The sequence below is a fragment of the Callionymus lyra genome, chromosome 9 (assembly GCF_982586985.1).
Source record: "Callionymus lyra chromosome 9, fCalLyr1.hap1.1, whole genome shotgun sequence".
Classification (NCBI taxonomy): domain Eukaryota; kingdom Metazoa; phylum Chordata; class Actinopteri; order Syngnathiformes; family Callionymidae; genus Callionymus; species Callionymus lyra.
Window position 1 is genome coordinate 9,643,130 of NC_141826.1, and position 16,077 is coordinate 9,659,206.

General features: G+C 38.7%; 1 protein-coding gene across 3 annotated transcripts in view; it reads right to left on the bottom strand.

The window, feature by feature from the left end:
• gria1a (glutamate receptor, ionotropic, AMPA 1a) overlaps nucleotides 1–11,605 on the bottom strand; it is a 92,220-nt gene extending 80,615 nt beyond the window's left edge. For all 3 annotated transcript variants that reach the window (XM_087799626.1, XM_087799624.1, XM_087799625.1), the window contains exons 1-2: nucleotides 11,360–11,605; nucleotides 11,161–11,295 (exon numbers count right to left, since the gene is read on the bottom strand). In XM_087799626.1, the coding sequence (XP_087655752.1) occupies nucleotides 11,161–11,295; nucleotides 11,360–11,447 (223 nt within the window). In that variant the 5' untranslated portion in view covers nucleotides 11,448–11,605. The remainder of the gene's footprint in view (nucleotides 1–11,160; nucleotides 11,296–11,359) is intronic.
• Nucleotides 11,606–16,077: the final 4,472 nt, after the last annotated feature.

The window sequence follows — 16,077 nt, forward strand, 5'->3', positions numbered from 1 at the left end:
TACCCAACTTAGTTCATTTTAAGAATAGTACTTATACGGTACTTATATTGTATATCCACGGGAAAGACTTGTGCTACACGTAGAGTTACAAAAGATTTGTCAAGCATTTTATGGGATTTTTTCATATAAAAATACACTTACACTGTCTTCTACACAAGAAAGTTCCTTTAAAGCCTGTTTAAAAAATGTATTAAACAATGCAAATAAACTCTTAATAATTTAAAATGATCCACTTTTTATAGGAAGTAAAATTTCCTCATAAAATAGTTTATATTTTTGTACTTTTTCCATCAATATATCTCAAGTTTTGAAGGATTGTCTTGCAACACTGCTCATCCCGTCAACTCCATGTCGTATATTCTGATATATATATATATATATATAAATAAATGGATTATTGAACATGATTGAAAACATGAGAACAGATTCTTCTTACAGCACAGCAGTCATTTGAAGCGGCGAGCGCCCGCCCTGACAACAGCGACGCGCTGTCACAGCGGAGCTGGTTGCACTTTGTCACTCTGTTGAAAACGCTGGTGGATGTTGTTTCTCATTAAGGTACGCAGACACTCCGGAGATGTGGCGCTTGACAAAAGAGGAGCTTAACTTGTGTTTTTGAAGCGAAAACATGACAGCTGCCATCATCTGGGAGTCATCCCCGCAACTCAAATCCCGCCTTGCATCTCCAGACATCTTCTAATTGCTAACCTTGCTCGCCGATGATCTCTGCGGGGGCGGCTCCGAGGGCCGCGGATTTCTTTTACTCCGATGCAGAGAATGATTGATTGATGTCTCTACAAGATGACCTTCATGTTTACAATCCCTGACCTTCAACATATGAAACCTTTAATTGAGAAAGTTGAAAAACTTAATGTCAATCTGACCAGGTCCATCTCAATGTTATTCCATCCGTGAAGCTGCAGCAACAGAAGAACCAGACGTTTATACTCACATCTCTGCCTCGATACTTCCTTGCAAATATATAAATAACATTTATCATCACTATTAGAAAACATAGTTGTGAACGATCACTACTAGCATTCAGGATTTTTGCTGCAAAAAAGTGAATATAATAAGATTATGTTTCCATATGTACCTTTAATATAACTTTATTTTAAATTAATAAGGGGGAAAAAAATATATATTGAAGATTTAAAATAATAATTGAACTTTTTTAGAGTCAATATACAGAAAAGGAAGAAAATAGTCTCTGCAATTGTAATAGTTTACAAATAATATTAGTATCAGGATAAATATTTATTTTTTCGTCTTAAATATTCTGTATGAATATTGCTTAATGTATTGTTAACTATTACAGCTGCTATTACTATTATAATAACAAAAAATGTAAATATTTAGCAATAAAACTAAACTATTTATTGTAAAGGCGGAAACATTTTTATTTACAAAATTAAAGTGAGCAAACTGCCATTAAGAAGCTAAAAAAAATCGTAACTGAAGGTTAGCTTTTCAACAAATGGAATAAAAGAAGTAAGAAAAAGAAAAAGGTAGAAAACTCCAAAAACTCTTCAGAGCTGCTGTAAAGGCAGCCGTCCAATGGGCGCCATCTTGAGTGCTAACTTTGTTCTAAACTTAGTCAAATATTAAAAAAATAAAAAATACTTTCTACTTCATGATAAGAGATGAGTCCAAACAATGACTTCCTTCCGTCCGCCCTCCGCCACATGAACATTCCTACTGTCGCTGCTCGAGAAAACGAGTCCCACACACACACACACACACACACACACACACACACACACACACACACACACACACACACACACACACACACACACATCTCATGAAATGAACTCGGCCCCCTTTTTCCTCCTCCACTCCATCACCCTCCAGCTCGGGGACTAGTTTTGGCTGATCTACATTGATTGCTGTGGGCCATTCACCGAGCCCGGACTCGGAGGAAAAACGAAAAAAAAAAAAAAAAAACGAAAAAGAAAAGAAGATTCTCGGCTCGTCTCATTCATCAACCAAGCACCTGCCAGACTCTGGCCTCTAGAGAGCCATCGTCAGTTTGTGTTTCCTTGCCTCGCTCCAAAATCTTGTCGCTCCGTCCAAAAGCGGTCAGCAGGGGATTTCAAACCGCCACTTGAGCGTTTATTTTATTTTTTTCCAGATCTTACTCTAGCGGTCGGTGATCCTCTGAACCTGCGCCGTGGACCCTCAATAACTGACACCATGACGGCACTATAAAATAAAACACCCAGGAGATTGGTTGACACCCGCCAGCATGCTTGAACCCCCACCATCCCCCTCCAACTTAACACGTTCACCCCAGCTGACACTTGACTTTCTGGGGTGTTGTTTGTCCCTCAAGGTGGAAACCTGCTAAGAAAATGAGTGCACACCCAAAAAAACAAAACCCTGTTTTTTTCCCCTAACTTTTCTTCACAGATCTAACGGAATATATTGGAGCTTCATACTTCTTAACAGTGCCAGTTATATTCTCCGTTTCTTCTCGGGGTTATTATTACATATTTATGCTGATAACTCCACAGAGTGATCGCTTTGAATGCGCCGCATTGAATAATACATTAAACGCATCTGCTGCCGCTCTTGTTAGAGATTGTGTGCGTACATGCGCGGGTTCGTGACCGCAGAATATCAGTCGAACGTCACTCACGGTGATTCCTGTTTTCTTTTCTTTTTTTTTGTAGGTTGAACAAAAGAGTACATGAAGGGAAAGACCTGAGCCGGAGGAAGAAACTTCAGCACCAGACCCACGCATGACAATAACATCCTTCAAAAGGTTTGACTCGAGATGAAACTTTACTGAAATAAACCCAAAATCTTAGTGTTTTCATCCATTTATCTTAAGTTTAAATATCTTATATCTTATTTCTAGGTATTCACTAAAATCCTCAAGACAATAATCTTTTCAACAATTCTTGAGACTAACCTCATGATCTATAGGGATCTCACGAGAGACTCAAGTCCAGGTTGCAGTGCAGTGAAGAAAATAAAAGAGAGCTTGTTCTTGATCAACAAAAAATGAATCTTCTTAGATTAACAAAAAGGATTCTCTAATTCGACACAAAACAAGTTTGTTTTTTTCAACTCTCTGCCTTCCATTTTCTCTCCATCACTCTCCTTCATGGTCACTGAATGAGGCTTTATTAAACACACTTGGTGGTTCTGATTCCGGGCATGACCTGGAATTTGTAGTTTTTTTCCGGCGGCCATGTTATTTTGTAGTCTGTTAGCCAGAGAAGGGGATGTAGCTGCCGTCTATTACGTCGCACTATATCTAAAATAGTGTCTGCTTGTCTATGGTTTTATGTGAGTGTGTCCGTCTGATGTTAATGTCTTATAGACTCTTGAACTGCTCAACAAACTCTTCAAACTATAAGGTAGGTTACTGACTTCTTAACTACTTTAAGATTACCTACTACTCTACTACCGATTACTTACTACTCTCTTCTCCTCTTCCCCTGTTTTTGTTGTTTGTTTTGTATGTATTTTTCATACCGAGGCAAGCTTTGTTTAAGCTAGTAAATTATGTCATCAATAAAAACAAATATGGAGAGTTTAAAAACATAATCGTTGCTCAGCATAATAACACTTGTATCAACCTATGTGTTAGTGAGTCTGACTTCTCTTCTACTTTGATATTAGCAAGAAGCCGGTTGGTTGATCTTCTACCTCTCATTGTCGTAGGAAGGTCTGGAATTTCTCGACCATGATGACCAGGATGGTTCAAGTATAGATGATAGGTAAGATTAACATTACTCTTAGTTCTGACGTTGTCATGCTAAACAAGTTAACCCCGACAACTTAACCAATACCCTCTGAGGTATCACAGCCGTGGTCCCCATTGTTCATAATTATGCTAATTTCAGTCACTGAAGTCATATTAAGGGCTCCTTAACAACTTTAAAAATACTTGCTTGTGGCCCACAAAATATCAAGAGTCACCATTGGATACATTGGAAGCTTTCAAAATCAATTTTTATGAACTGCCGTGACTGGTTTCGTCCTTAAGAAGTCAACATCCATTTAAAATCACAGAAAAGGATGTGGTACACTTGCCAGGTTTGGATACAATTGTATATCCAAAATGATACATCAAGTCATTAAATTGGGTTATGATGCCATTGGGATGAGAGGGTGTCAAAAAAAAGCTTAAACATCTTTTTGGACAGGCTTTGGTCCCCGCATTATCATACCCAGACAGACTTGTGTGGCTAATATTTGGTTCAGCAGTTGATAGTTTCAACTCGAGTCAAAGAGTGATACCAACAGATGCCCCTTGTATCCTTAATGACGTAATACTAGAATAGAGTGTATACTTCAGGCAGACATGTACTGGACACATCTAGGATTTAAACTAAGTAAGTGCTCTGTAGCTCATATTAGGCAAGTTACAGCTTTTTAAAAGTCGCAATTACTCGACATTTCTTTGGCCTTTTTTAGCTCTAGGAAACCACTGTGTCATTTGTCACTATTAGCCGAAAAATTACACTAGCACCTTTTTAAGTTAGGTGTGACTCAGTGAATCTCTTCCTGAAATTTAAACAGTTCAGTTCTCTGTATATGCTCTATAAAAAAAACCTGACAATGTCGGGTAATTCAAGCGATAGTTCACCCAAATTCCAAACTTCACTAATTTTCTACTCACCCTCATGGCGACTAAGGGTTTGGATCATTTTCAGAGTAATGTGATCTTTTTAAGTGTTTAGACAAACCTGTATTTTCCTTTTAATGCAGCGACTTGGTCTCAAAATTACCGTTCAAAAAAGACATTGAAACACCTTGTCTGTAATCTTGTTCTTGTTGCTATACCTTGACAAGAGGAAATGTTCCGTGAAAAGCTTAAACAAGTCTATATTTTACACTCATTTGTAGCAGAAGCTTAAAGGCTAGTTCTTCCAGGCTACTGTCTTAACTACGTCTACTTGAAGTGCTTGTTATATTTCCCCGGAGTACTTCCTGTTTGTAAATCATGTTATCTTAAAACTTCTGCTAGAAACATGTGCTGTGTTCCAAACTGCGCACTTCTGCACTTACACTTAGTATTTTGAGTGCGTCCCAATAAGCAGTGTACCAAAATGTAGTGCGCAATGAGCATTAAATTGACGCACTCAAGTGGCCATATTGAGTGTGAATCGATGGACACTTTCCACCCTCAACGACCGCCATCTTAGTGACATAGATTGCGCTAGACCAGGGGTGGGCAAACTCGGTCCTCGAGGGCCGCAGAGTGTCCTGGTTTTTGTTCCAACCGATCAAGGACACATTTTGACCAATCAGGTGTCTAAGGAGTGTAATCAGTTGATTGTCAGTCAGGTGTTGCTTGTTTCGTCTGAAACCTCATTGGTTAGAATACGCATGCTTGATCGGTTGGAACAAAAACCTGCACACCCTGCGGCCCTTGAGGACCGAGTTTGCCCACCCCTGCGCTAGACGAAAGCTACGTCACTGCCGACGTGTCATCGGAGCAGAAACCGGCGTAAATGTCTCAAGAAAACACTAATTTTACCACAAAACAACACAACAACAATAATAACACAATGAAACACAACTTAATAATTTGTTTCAAACGGCAAAAATTGCTATCAAGTGCCTGCGATAGTGTTCCAACTTCCGGTTGTGATCAGCGTTTAAAAAAAAGGTGTAGAAGAAGAAGCTGTCGAGTTATTTGCGGTAAGTGTGTAGCGGCAGTGTTTGATTTGAGACAGTAGTATCCTGTTGCACACTGGCAAAGTATCTTAATGTGTACTATAAACCAGTGCACTCGAAGAAGTGAGCGATTCGGGACACAGCTTGAGTGTTTCCGGGACAAATTCTCTTGTCTCGTGACAACTAGTGGAACATCACAGACGAGCAGCTTAGAGATACTGCGTAAATGTGTTTTTTTGGAAGGCAAATTTGAGCTCCAGTCTCTACATTAAAATGTACATACATGTTTGTCTATAACTCTATAAAAAGAACCAATTATTCTGAAAAGAATCCCAACCCTTAGTCGACGTGAGGGTAGGTAAAAAAAATGGACTTTTTGGTGAACTATCACTTTAAGCTCACAGACACTTCCATCGATTGATACAGAACCAGGTAGAAAAGTCGCATCATGTTTTAGGATACATTAAATTACTACTCGAAAGAAGATTGGGCTGAAAAATAAAAAAATGAAGCTATAAATAGTCGCCTATTGTTCTTAGAACAAGTATTGTATGATATCCTAGAGTGAACTGGAGAAACCAGCCGCGACAAAGAAGATGAACTCTGACACACTCCTGGTGGGACAGGAAGCCTGGAGGGAAGTTCTTCTTAGCCACAAGTTCTAAGACAATAACATTAAATCCACAAGATCTCTAAAGTAGATCTGCACCAGTGCCGGTCCGTGAGGCATTCATTACCCAGCTGCCCTGCAATCTCTTATTCAATTTCTGTTCTATTAATTAATACTGTCTGAAAGGTGTTTTGTTTTGAAATACATGCTGTATTTTCTCTAGTGACAATAAGTTAAGTAAGTAATAAACCTGTAAACTAGTGAAACACACACTCTATATGGTTTATTTCGACTCAAATTATCGAGGGAATCAACAGTATAGTTTTTATCTTCCGGACATGAATCTTAAAAAAAAAAAAGATTTTTAACTTTCCAGGTTCATTCTTCACCAACAAACAGGTTGATTTACCAACAGCGTTCAACCAACACCGGACTTGACCTATACCTGCACACTCCTGGTGACACAGACCTACACACATCCCATCATCAGCCAGTAATTCATATCTGTCCTCCAAGCCTGCCCAGGAGAAAGTGGTCCTCCTCTCCTCATCGATCGGTCGAGTCTGCCTCTGTGCAGCGCTCAGTTCATTGATCACAGCTGCCTCATACATCCCTTCTCAGCCACCTTTAACAGACCCTCAGAGACCCCCACGGAACACCGCAGCCCTTGTCACGGTGACAATACAAATCGCGGTTTGCGTCGGCCGTAATTAGTCCTAATGGAAGGTGTATTTCTTCCGCGGACGAATCGGACACAAAATCAAATCTCGGGGAGAGAGAGGAATATCCCGGCGTCGTTGAAGGTTCAGGTTCAGGTGTTTTCCTCCTGCCGTTTTCAGAACCGATACCATCCGAAAAAAAGCGAAGCTTAGCCCGAATCACACCACACACACTCACACACACGACTGACATCAAAGAGGAGAGTAGATAATAGAGGCACGAGCCTGCAGGGGATTTCACAAGCAGCGAGTGATTCAGTTACGTCCTTATTATAAACCAAGTCAATAGCAGATTATGGTAATGTGATATCTAACTGAGGGAAACAGTGACTAACACACACAACGTCTCTGCCAGTTATTTTTAACCGGCTAAATAACATGTATAATGAGGAGAGGATTTAACATGTGGAGATGTACACACTCCCAGGCAGGCAGGCAGGAGGAGAGGGCGACAGGTACGAGGGGAGACTGCTGGATGATCCTCGAAACATCGCTCTTGATTATCAATTATTAAAACATTCAAAACAATGAAAACAATGTATGAGGCTTTCTTTTTCCAGACCTTAACAAAGATATTTATGGATTACTGAAGAAAAACTAATTGTGCGGCCCAGGGGCAGAACATGGTCTTAAGCCAGCAGGTGTATGGCCATTTAAAGTGTCAGTGGCATTTGAGTCATGTTTTTCTCCTTATCTTATCTTAAACACTGCTCTCTGAACAAGTCACCATACCAACATGAACATTAACCGGCTTTAAAACTGAGTCATCCATCTGGCGGTCCATATAAAAAGACTCTGTGGACCAGATTTTGGCCCCCGGGCCTTAAAGTGATAGTTCACCCAAGACTCAAATTTTAATCATGTTTTACTCGCCCTTATGTTGACTCAAGGGTTAGGATTATTTTCAGAGAAAAGGGTTCCTTTTTACATTTATAGGGAACAATGAATATCCATTTATTGTAGCGACTGGACCTCAGTTGTCTTTGTCTTCATCTTCGTCCCAAAAGACACCTACAAACTCTTGCATTAAAGCCTCGACATTAGAAACTGTTCAGAAAAAAACTGCTGCCTGACAACTTTCCTCATTCAAGTGTCGGTGTGCAAGATTTAGGCTGGTAGCCTAGCACCGTCCGCTCAAAACAAGAAAAAATACAGACTTGTTTTCCGGAACAATTCCATCTGTTGAGGCTTCAATACAAGATGTACTTTACAGACCATGGAGGTATTAAGTGTCTCATTTTGGACGAAGATGAAGACAACCACCACTGTGCTCCTTTAGCTCGGTTAAAATGGACATACATTTTTGTCTATAACTATAAAAAGGAAAAGATCTGAAAATAATCCCAACCCGACAACATGAGGGCAATTAGAAAAAGAGTTTGAATTTAGGAATACCAATTTCAAATATTTCAAATACATTTTGACAAAGGTTGAACATGGATTTGAATAAGTATTTATATTAGTTCATTTTACTTGTTTTCCTTCTAAATTTTGGTGATTGTCCATGTTATTGGTGAAGAATTTTTCGACTTTGATTTATAGAAACCATGAAGATAACAAAAAGTATTTCAAAGAACTACAATCAAAAAATGTTAATACTTAAACTACACTGCACAAAATGACTTGACTCTAAAAAGAGAGAAAGGTAGAATTACCATCTGTGCAGAAATTATTGTCTTTTACAAAAGTATGTATTCTTTACCCAGTTAAATCATGCTTTGTGTAGAAGCAGTAAAAATCCCTTGTAAAACCTTAATTTTAATCTTCATTATGTAGAAAATCTTCCCAGTGGTATATAAGACAACACCAAAGTCAAAGTACAAAACTAATTTTCCGTTATATTTTGTTGATCCTATACAAAAAACTCATCAAGTAAACATATGTACTGCTCTCTGCATTATCGATGGCCAGTAAAAACGTACACGACTCATATTACGCCTCATAAAGCACTGATACAACTGAAGTACACTAGTTTTAAATCCAATTTACACATGTTGGTGTTGCCAACGTGCGCACACTCGTGTACATCCTGGTCATTCAAGAGGAAGTGGTGGTTACAGGAGCCAGCTCACCAGCATCATCCGGATCTTCATTCATCCTCACGCACAAGGCTCCATTCACCCTTTTCACACTCATCGACCCCCAAAGACTTTCCCACCGCACTTTAGAGCCATCACTCATACACAGCATGCAGATGTCCAACCAGATGTCCAAACACACGACCGACTGAAGGCAGCAACTTCTACGCTCCAACCCTTTTTTTTTTAACACCCGGGGCGACCCACTGTACAAGTCTCAAACATTTGAGAGCGACGGAACCAAGCAGGAAGTGGTGTTTCTTTCTTTTCCATCCGCTGCCTTGAATCCTGCTGTCATATCTGCTTACCTTATATACACAACCGAAGCCAAATACATGTCATGTTTGATGGACGGCTCTGACAACTGAGGTGAGATGACAGCGAGGAAGAGAATATGAGGCCACCCTGTCCTCCACGTAGATAAATACGTCAGACATTTCTTTCCTTAGTATTGGATTTGTGGTCAGAAATGCACCGTATTGGTTTAAAAAACATAAAAGATGTGAATAAAACGATATGCAAGACTTTACATTAAGCAACAGTTGAGCAAAATGTAACATACATGTTGAAATGACACTATTGAAGAACAATTAAATAAATAAAATATGTTGAATACACCTTTATCAATTGTCTTAAGGTTCATTTTGAATCAAACATTTTTTATTTAAGGTAATTCTTAAAGGAAATAAATTGTTGTGTAGAGTAAGCGCCTATTAAGGAATAAAAATTAAAAAAACACCTTGAAAATAATCTTAAAAATAATCAATATGACGTGTGATTTTGAGACAGTTATCAGGATCGTAAAGGTTACAAAGATAAAATGTTATTTGATTTGTATTTTTTAATCTACACTCACTGATTTTCTGTGCTTTGACCTTAAATATAATATTTTTTCTATATCTTATATTATTCATTTTTATGGATTGTAAATAAAAATACACAATTTGGTTCGAGTTGGGCCAATAAGGTCGGTTTTAAATGTACATTAAATTATAAATAAATTGATTTTACATTCATAAAAGCGACAAGTCTGATTACAAAGGATCCCCTAACAGTGAAAATAATGGTGATGTCATAAATGTGGGCTAATGAGAAGCACACCAAAATACATTTCAATAAAAGCCGCTCTGATCTCGACTCATTATCTTTAATACGGCCATTAAGGTTTGACTCAAACGTCTCGCTTGATCATGACAAAAGCAGCCCGACTGTCCCTGTTTGCTGGTTTGATTCCACCATTAGTGGTGCCATGGAGACCCCACAGATGTATGTCATCCACAACCTTCCTATTCAAATCCAGAGAAGGCGACCATCTCATTAATTGGGGCACGTTGGTTGTGTTTACATTTCATTACACAACTCAGCTCGTCTCTGCGGCGGAGAGGCAGCTCTAGTCAAATATTTTCATACATTTTAACAAGCTTTTTTTGGGGGGGGGAATAAACTTGCTGGAAGCTGAATTTCTGCCACCATTCTATCACAGTCGATTATCAACATCCAGCAGCAGCTGATTGTGTGTTCATCTGCGTGATCGCCGTCGCACACAACACTTTACTTCCAAAATGAATTCCAAAGTGCAACAAACCGCGGATACAATGTGTCACTGAGTCAGTGTAAGCTCCTACTTTTGTCTCCTCAGACTCATTCTCAAAGCTCCATTGGCTCTGTCAGCTCAGAACAAAAGCTGCACACACACAATAAAAAAAGCAAGAGTTTAGGGGGTTTTGATCTGCAGCGAGACACCTGATATTAAGAGGAGATAATCACGCCGTCAGTCAGGGAAACAATGTCACACAACCCCTGTGCTTTGTGTTAACAGGAAGGAACACATTCTGCTCAAGAGTGAGAGATGGGGAGCAATTTTAGAAGGTGTGAGGCAGCCTGAGGGGGGGCAGATCTGCTGGAATAGTGGCAGCAAGAGTACAGTGGAATGCTTCTGTGAGGAGATGACACCGAGATCTGAACGATGGTTCACCATCAAATCTAGATTTAAAAAAAAACAACAAAGACTCATCTTTTTCTCACTAGAAAAACAGACGTGTGTGTTTATGACTGCAGTGCTCGAGAAAAAGCAACAGTTACAAGAGGGCCACACTTTCGACGTCGTTTTACTCACATGCATATGTCATGGAAAAACTATTCCCCATTTTGACCATATCCACCTGCGGCACCAGTTTGGGGATGTCCTGGTGGTGAGACAGAGCGAAGCGAAACACCTCATATTCGTGCGACTCCGTGGGGAAGAGTCCTCCTGTTGAAGAGAAGAGTTTAAGCCCAGAGACACACAGACATCCAACCGCCGCCTCCGTGCTCACCTATGTTGATGTTACTTGGGAAACTTGCGCTCGAACCCAAGCACATCCCCAGTAAGCTGGTGTAGAGGATGCTGAGGCTTCGCTGCATATTTCCGTTTGCATTGGCGAAGGCGAGAAAAGCCGAAATCCGAGCATAGGTTTGGGTCCGTGATCGAAGTAGAAAAAAATCCCGCTCCGGTTTTCGAGGACACACCGATTCACCAAAGAGGCGATGATGGCAATGACGAGAGCCGTGAAAGAACCTTCATCTCCTCCCTCCTCCTCCTCCTCCTCCTCCTTTCTCTCGCTTTCTCTCCTCCTTCTTTCTCGCTCGACGCGCTCGTCCTTGGCTGCTGTTGGAACAGACTTCCACATGAGGCGCACAATTACGCGCGTCTCCACTTCAACCGCTGCGCATTTCCCGCAATTCTTTAACACTTCCCTTTATTTCATCCTTTCATCCATAGAAGATCAATTCAACGAGAGTCTCCTACCGGTGGTTATTCCCTCTATCCACGAGGATGGAGACAAAAGAAAACGCTCGGTGGCATTTCTACTTTGCTTTTTAATTTATTGATGTGAGAAATGATCCAGAAAAAAACCCTTTTCCTGCAAATCTGTACACAAAATATCGACTCCAATATGAAAAAAATGATGTAAGAAATGTACGTTATCTGATTTCAGAAATTACATGTTTCATATTTAAATGGGGATTTTTGTAGAATTTCAAAATATAATCTTTAAAATAAAAAGTGATACGGGGAGATACATTTCACCTCAGGGTCACTTCTGGTATCAACAAGCTAAACTAGTATTAGGAACAACAGCTTAACATTTATACTTAGAACTGTATATATATAAGACATATACATAAAAAAATATATATAAAAAAACGTGTCACTGTAACATGTAGAACATGCAGAGGTAACAGTGGTGCATTAAAATGCACGATTTTTTAAAAATTAAAATTACTTAAATATTAAAATGATTATTTCGTTTAGAATTGAGATATTAAATGAATATTTTAGTTGCTAATTAAATGTAGGAATTTCTGGACAAGAAGAAATTGTTATTGATAAACATGACATTTATGTTTTATGTACTTTACCATCGCTATACAATAATATATTTGACACATTTTTTATGGTTTCCAGAGTTCCAAAAATGGACAACACACAAACATTAGTTCTATAGTCTTTTAAGAAACTTGTCTTGCTGTCATGATTTCCAAAAACAGGTTTTTATTTACAGGATGGAAACATCAATGGCGACTGATTTGACTTGACTTTTCCTTAAAAAGGAATCAAAGCTGCTCTTACCTTACTGTCAAAGTTGACGAGGATTTTTACAATGTCTGTCTCAGGTTTAACAGCCAACACATCATGTTTTATCGACCGCTTCTAAAGATCAGAGGACACCAAATAAACCTTTGCAGAAAGTAATATTTGCGACGACAGCATCTTTTTAATGACGCTTTCACACAATATCAGTTTTTCAAGATGTCAAGGAGAGACGCAGAAATCCATCCAGTTCGGACTCTTTTGTTTCCATGAGAAAATCGCTGTTACATTGAGCAGGAAGGACACCATGACTGGCTCAATCGGTTATTATTTATATTGATTATTGTTCATCGCTCATCTGCAGAGAGAGTCCCGTTCTGAGGTTTAAGCCAATAGAATTGATTGACGGTGACTTGAGTCGATATGATCATTTTTTCAAACTTTCTTTGCGTCATAATTTATTTTTTTATCAAGATTGGATGAGATTCTTTACGACTGGGAAGTTAAGAAACTAATCTGTGCAAGAGATATCACTGATGATCTGATTTACGGCTCTTGAAAATGAGGCTGGATCTCATAAACAAGTAGACGGTTCCCAGTAATAGCTTTTTTTTAAATAGATTTTTTGATTATCTTTGATTTAGCTGTTCTTGACGACCAAACTTTGATGGTCGCAGTATCATTTCAGTGTTATTGCCTCCTTCAAGGCGGTCACTGACTATTGTTCATTATAATTGTTCTAATTGATGTTCTGTATAGTTTGTTTTCCTTTATTATCGCTGACACAACCAGGATTACAACTGACGAGCCTGCTGGGCGTACAGGAAATTTCCAGACGTATACATCATAATGTTGTGGGATCAGAAACTTGGAAAAAAATCTCATAAAGTTTGTTTTTAGTCAGATAATACAGGACATATTTTTTTTATTATCCATACAGTATTTAAAAGTAAATTACAAAAATATTTACATTTTTTTTTTATCTTAAACAAATAAAAATTCTAAAACTAGGCATTAAACAACTTTCGGTTACTACTTTTGTACATTATAATGCAATAAAGAAGTTATGATGGTTTATATTCAAGTATGGCAACTCACAACAGGGTTTATTAAGAATTAAATGTGGTGGACTAAGTAGAAATACTACTGTAATTTCAATGTAATTACAAATTACAGAAAATTACACTCTTAAAAGATGTTTGAATTAACAGAATACAGTCTAATATATAATTACATAGTAATTACAAGACAGTGTTCCCACATTTCTTAAAGCTCTTAACGTTAACCCAATAAAGCTTGTAAATGGTTGACATACAAGATTATAAACCCTTCTAATATAATCTACAAAGTCTTAATAATGCCTTTGTTTATTTAAAGTTTAAAGTATATATTTTATTGAGTATTGTTTTGATTGTTTAAGCGCTTTGTGACCCTGGTCTGGAAAAGCGCTATATAAATACAAATTACTTACTTACTTACTTTGCAATGCATTACAAATGAGACCTTCATAGAAAGTGTAACATCCATCTTCTCAGACAAAGCACAAAAACTGAGCATACCTCAGCCAAGGGCCAAATTTACCATGATTCCACAATTAAAAAATAAAACATTAATATCCATCTGTGGGATCCAAACTGGCGACCTGACGGCGGCGGAAATAATATTAGACAAGTAGATCAAACAATTCACTAAAGTATTTTATAATCAAAACCCCCTCAAAATACTTTCATTACACACTTCAGCCTACACAAACTGGACCATAAGTATCACATTTGATTTTAAGCTTTAAAAACCTGTCGTTGTTTTTTTTTAATGTCCCTCTGTTTGGCAGCGATAAAGAGAACAATTGGCCCTCAGTCGTAATGAGTCATTCATGTGAGTGTGTTGTCACTTACGCAGAAGTATAAAGTGAACATCATCATTCAAGAGGCGTCTGGATGGAAACACGTCCAGTGAGGATTACACTTTGTTTACCTCTGTTGTTTGAGTTGTAAGTACAGAGTTTAGACACCACGGCTGGAGGAAGGTAATCTCTGGACGAATGGATTTAACCAGCAATCTATTCCTTTCTTTCCCTGCGATCCTGACTCGCTTTCGTATGCTGCCCATCCCTCACAGGGCGCAGGACTGGCGAGCCGCTGATAAGCGAGGTTATGATTTAGAGCACGTTTTCACAGACGGCTACAGCCAATTATTTCTTGACCAAAGGTACATGCTTCCATTCTTTTGAACACAAAAATGAGCCGACCCCGGTGATAAACACATGAGATTGACTGCACGGCTCATTATGGCACAGCCCTCGGGTGTTTGTTCCAAAGGAAAATAAGAGGTAGATTCTTACTTTGACACAATTACGTCCGTGGCGGAGTCTATTTGTCAGTCCTGTGGTGCCTCTGCGTTTCAAACACAGAGAGTTTAACTTTCCATTTCCCTGCAATAAATACTTTTGAGGCTATGAATGAGGTTCTGAAGTTTCAGTCCACAACAACACGGTGGTGAACGGAATCAAACTAGCAACCCTTATTCAAGTTTTATACATTTTCTCTCGATTTCGATACCAATTTCTTCTAGATTTACCCTCGCTTGAATAGATTTGCCAATTTGTTCCCGTTTCCTCCCACAATCCCAAAACTTAGAACAGAAGGTTAGCCGAGACCTGTGGGCCTGTGGGCCAAATCTGGCCCCTGGAGTTGTTTTATGTGGCCCAATCAACGTTTGCCTCAAATCAAAATGAATGTTCATGTTAATATGGTGACCTTTAAAAATGCCAGTGTTTAAGATAAGATAAGGGACAGGGACTTTCTAGGTCAACAATTGCACAGAGACTTCTGATAAGACTAAAACTAACATTGAATCACAGAGATCATTCAAAAGTCTACAAGGGTGTCAATATCAGAATCAGACTCACACTTATTCTCACAAATAGTTCAGTAAATATACATTTTATTTGATCCACAACAAAAACTGTGGAAAGAATGTTATGGGGCTATTATTGTCGCTATAGCTTTTTAAATGCATGAAGGGATTTGCAAATATATACATGTATCTGTACAGTGCTCCACTAATGCTTAACTCGATTTATGAATGTGTAACTTGATTTGTAAATGTGTAATTAAGAATAGTTATGCACAAATTAAAAAAAAAAGGCAAGTCAAGCATTACAACTTCTATAAAAAAGACAAACCTGCTCTTTTTGCACAAGATCCTTGAATGTTTAACAGGATTTTTACACAAATGCCTCAGCTGCCATGACACCGTCCAACCAGTAGGGGGCGGATACACCTCCATGCAGATGACAAGAACTAGACGGGTCTCGGAACCAGGAATCTTAGCCAAGAGCTGACTGATGACTTAATCAGGATAAACTGCCATTAATGAATTAGATGATTAAAATGAATTTGTGATACCACAAGGTGATTATTTCATGGCCACAACTCAGTATTTCGTGGCCACAATTTT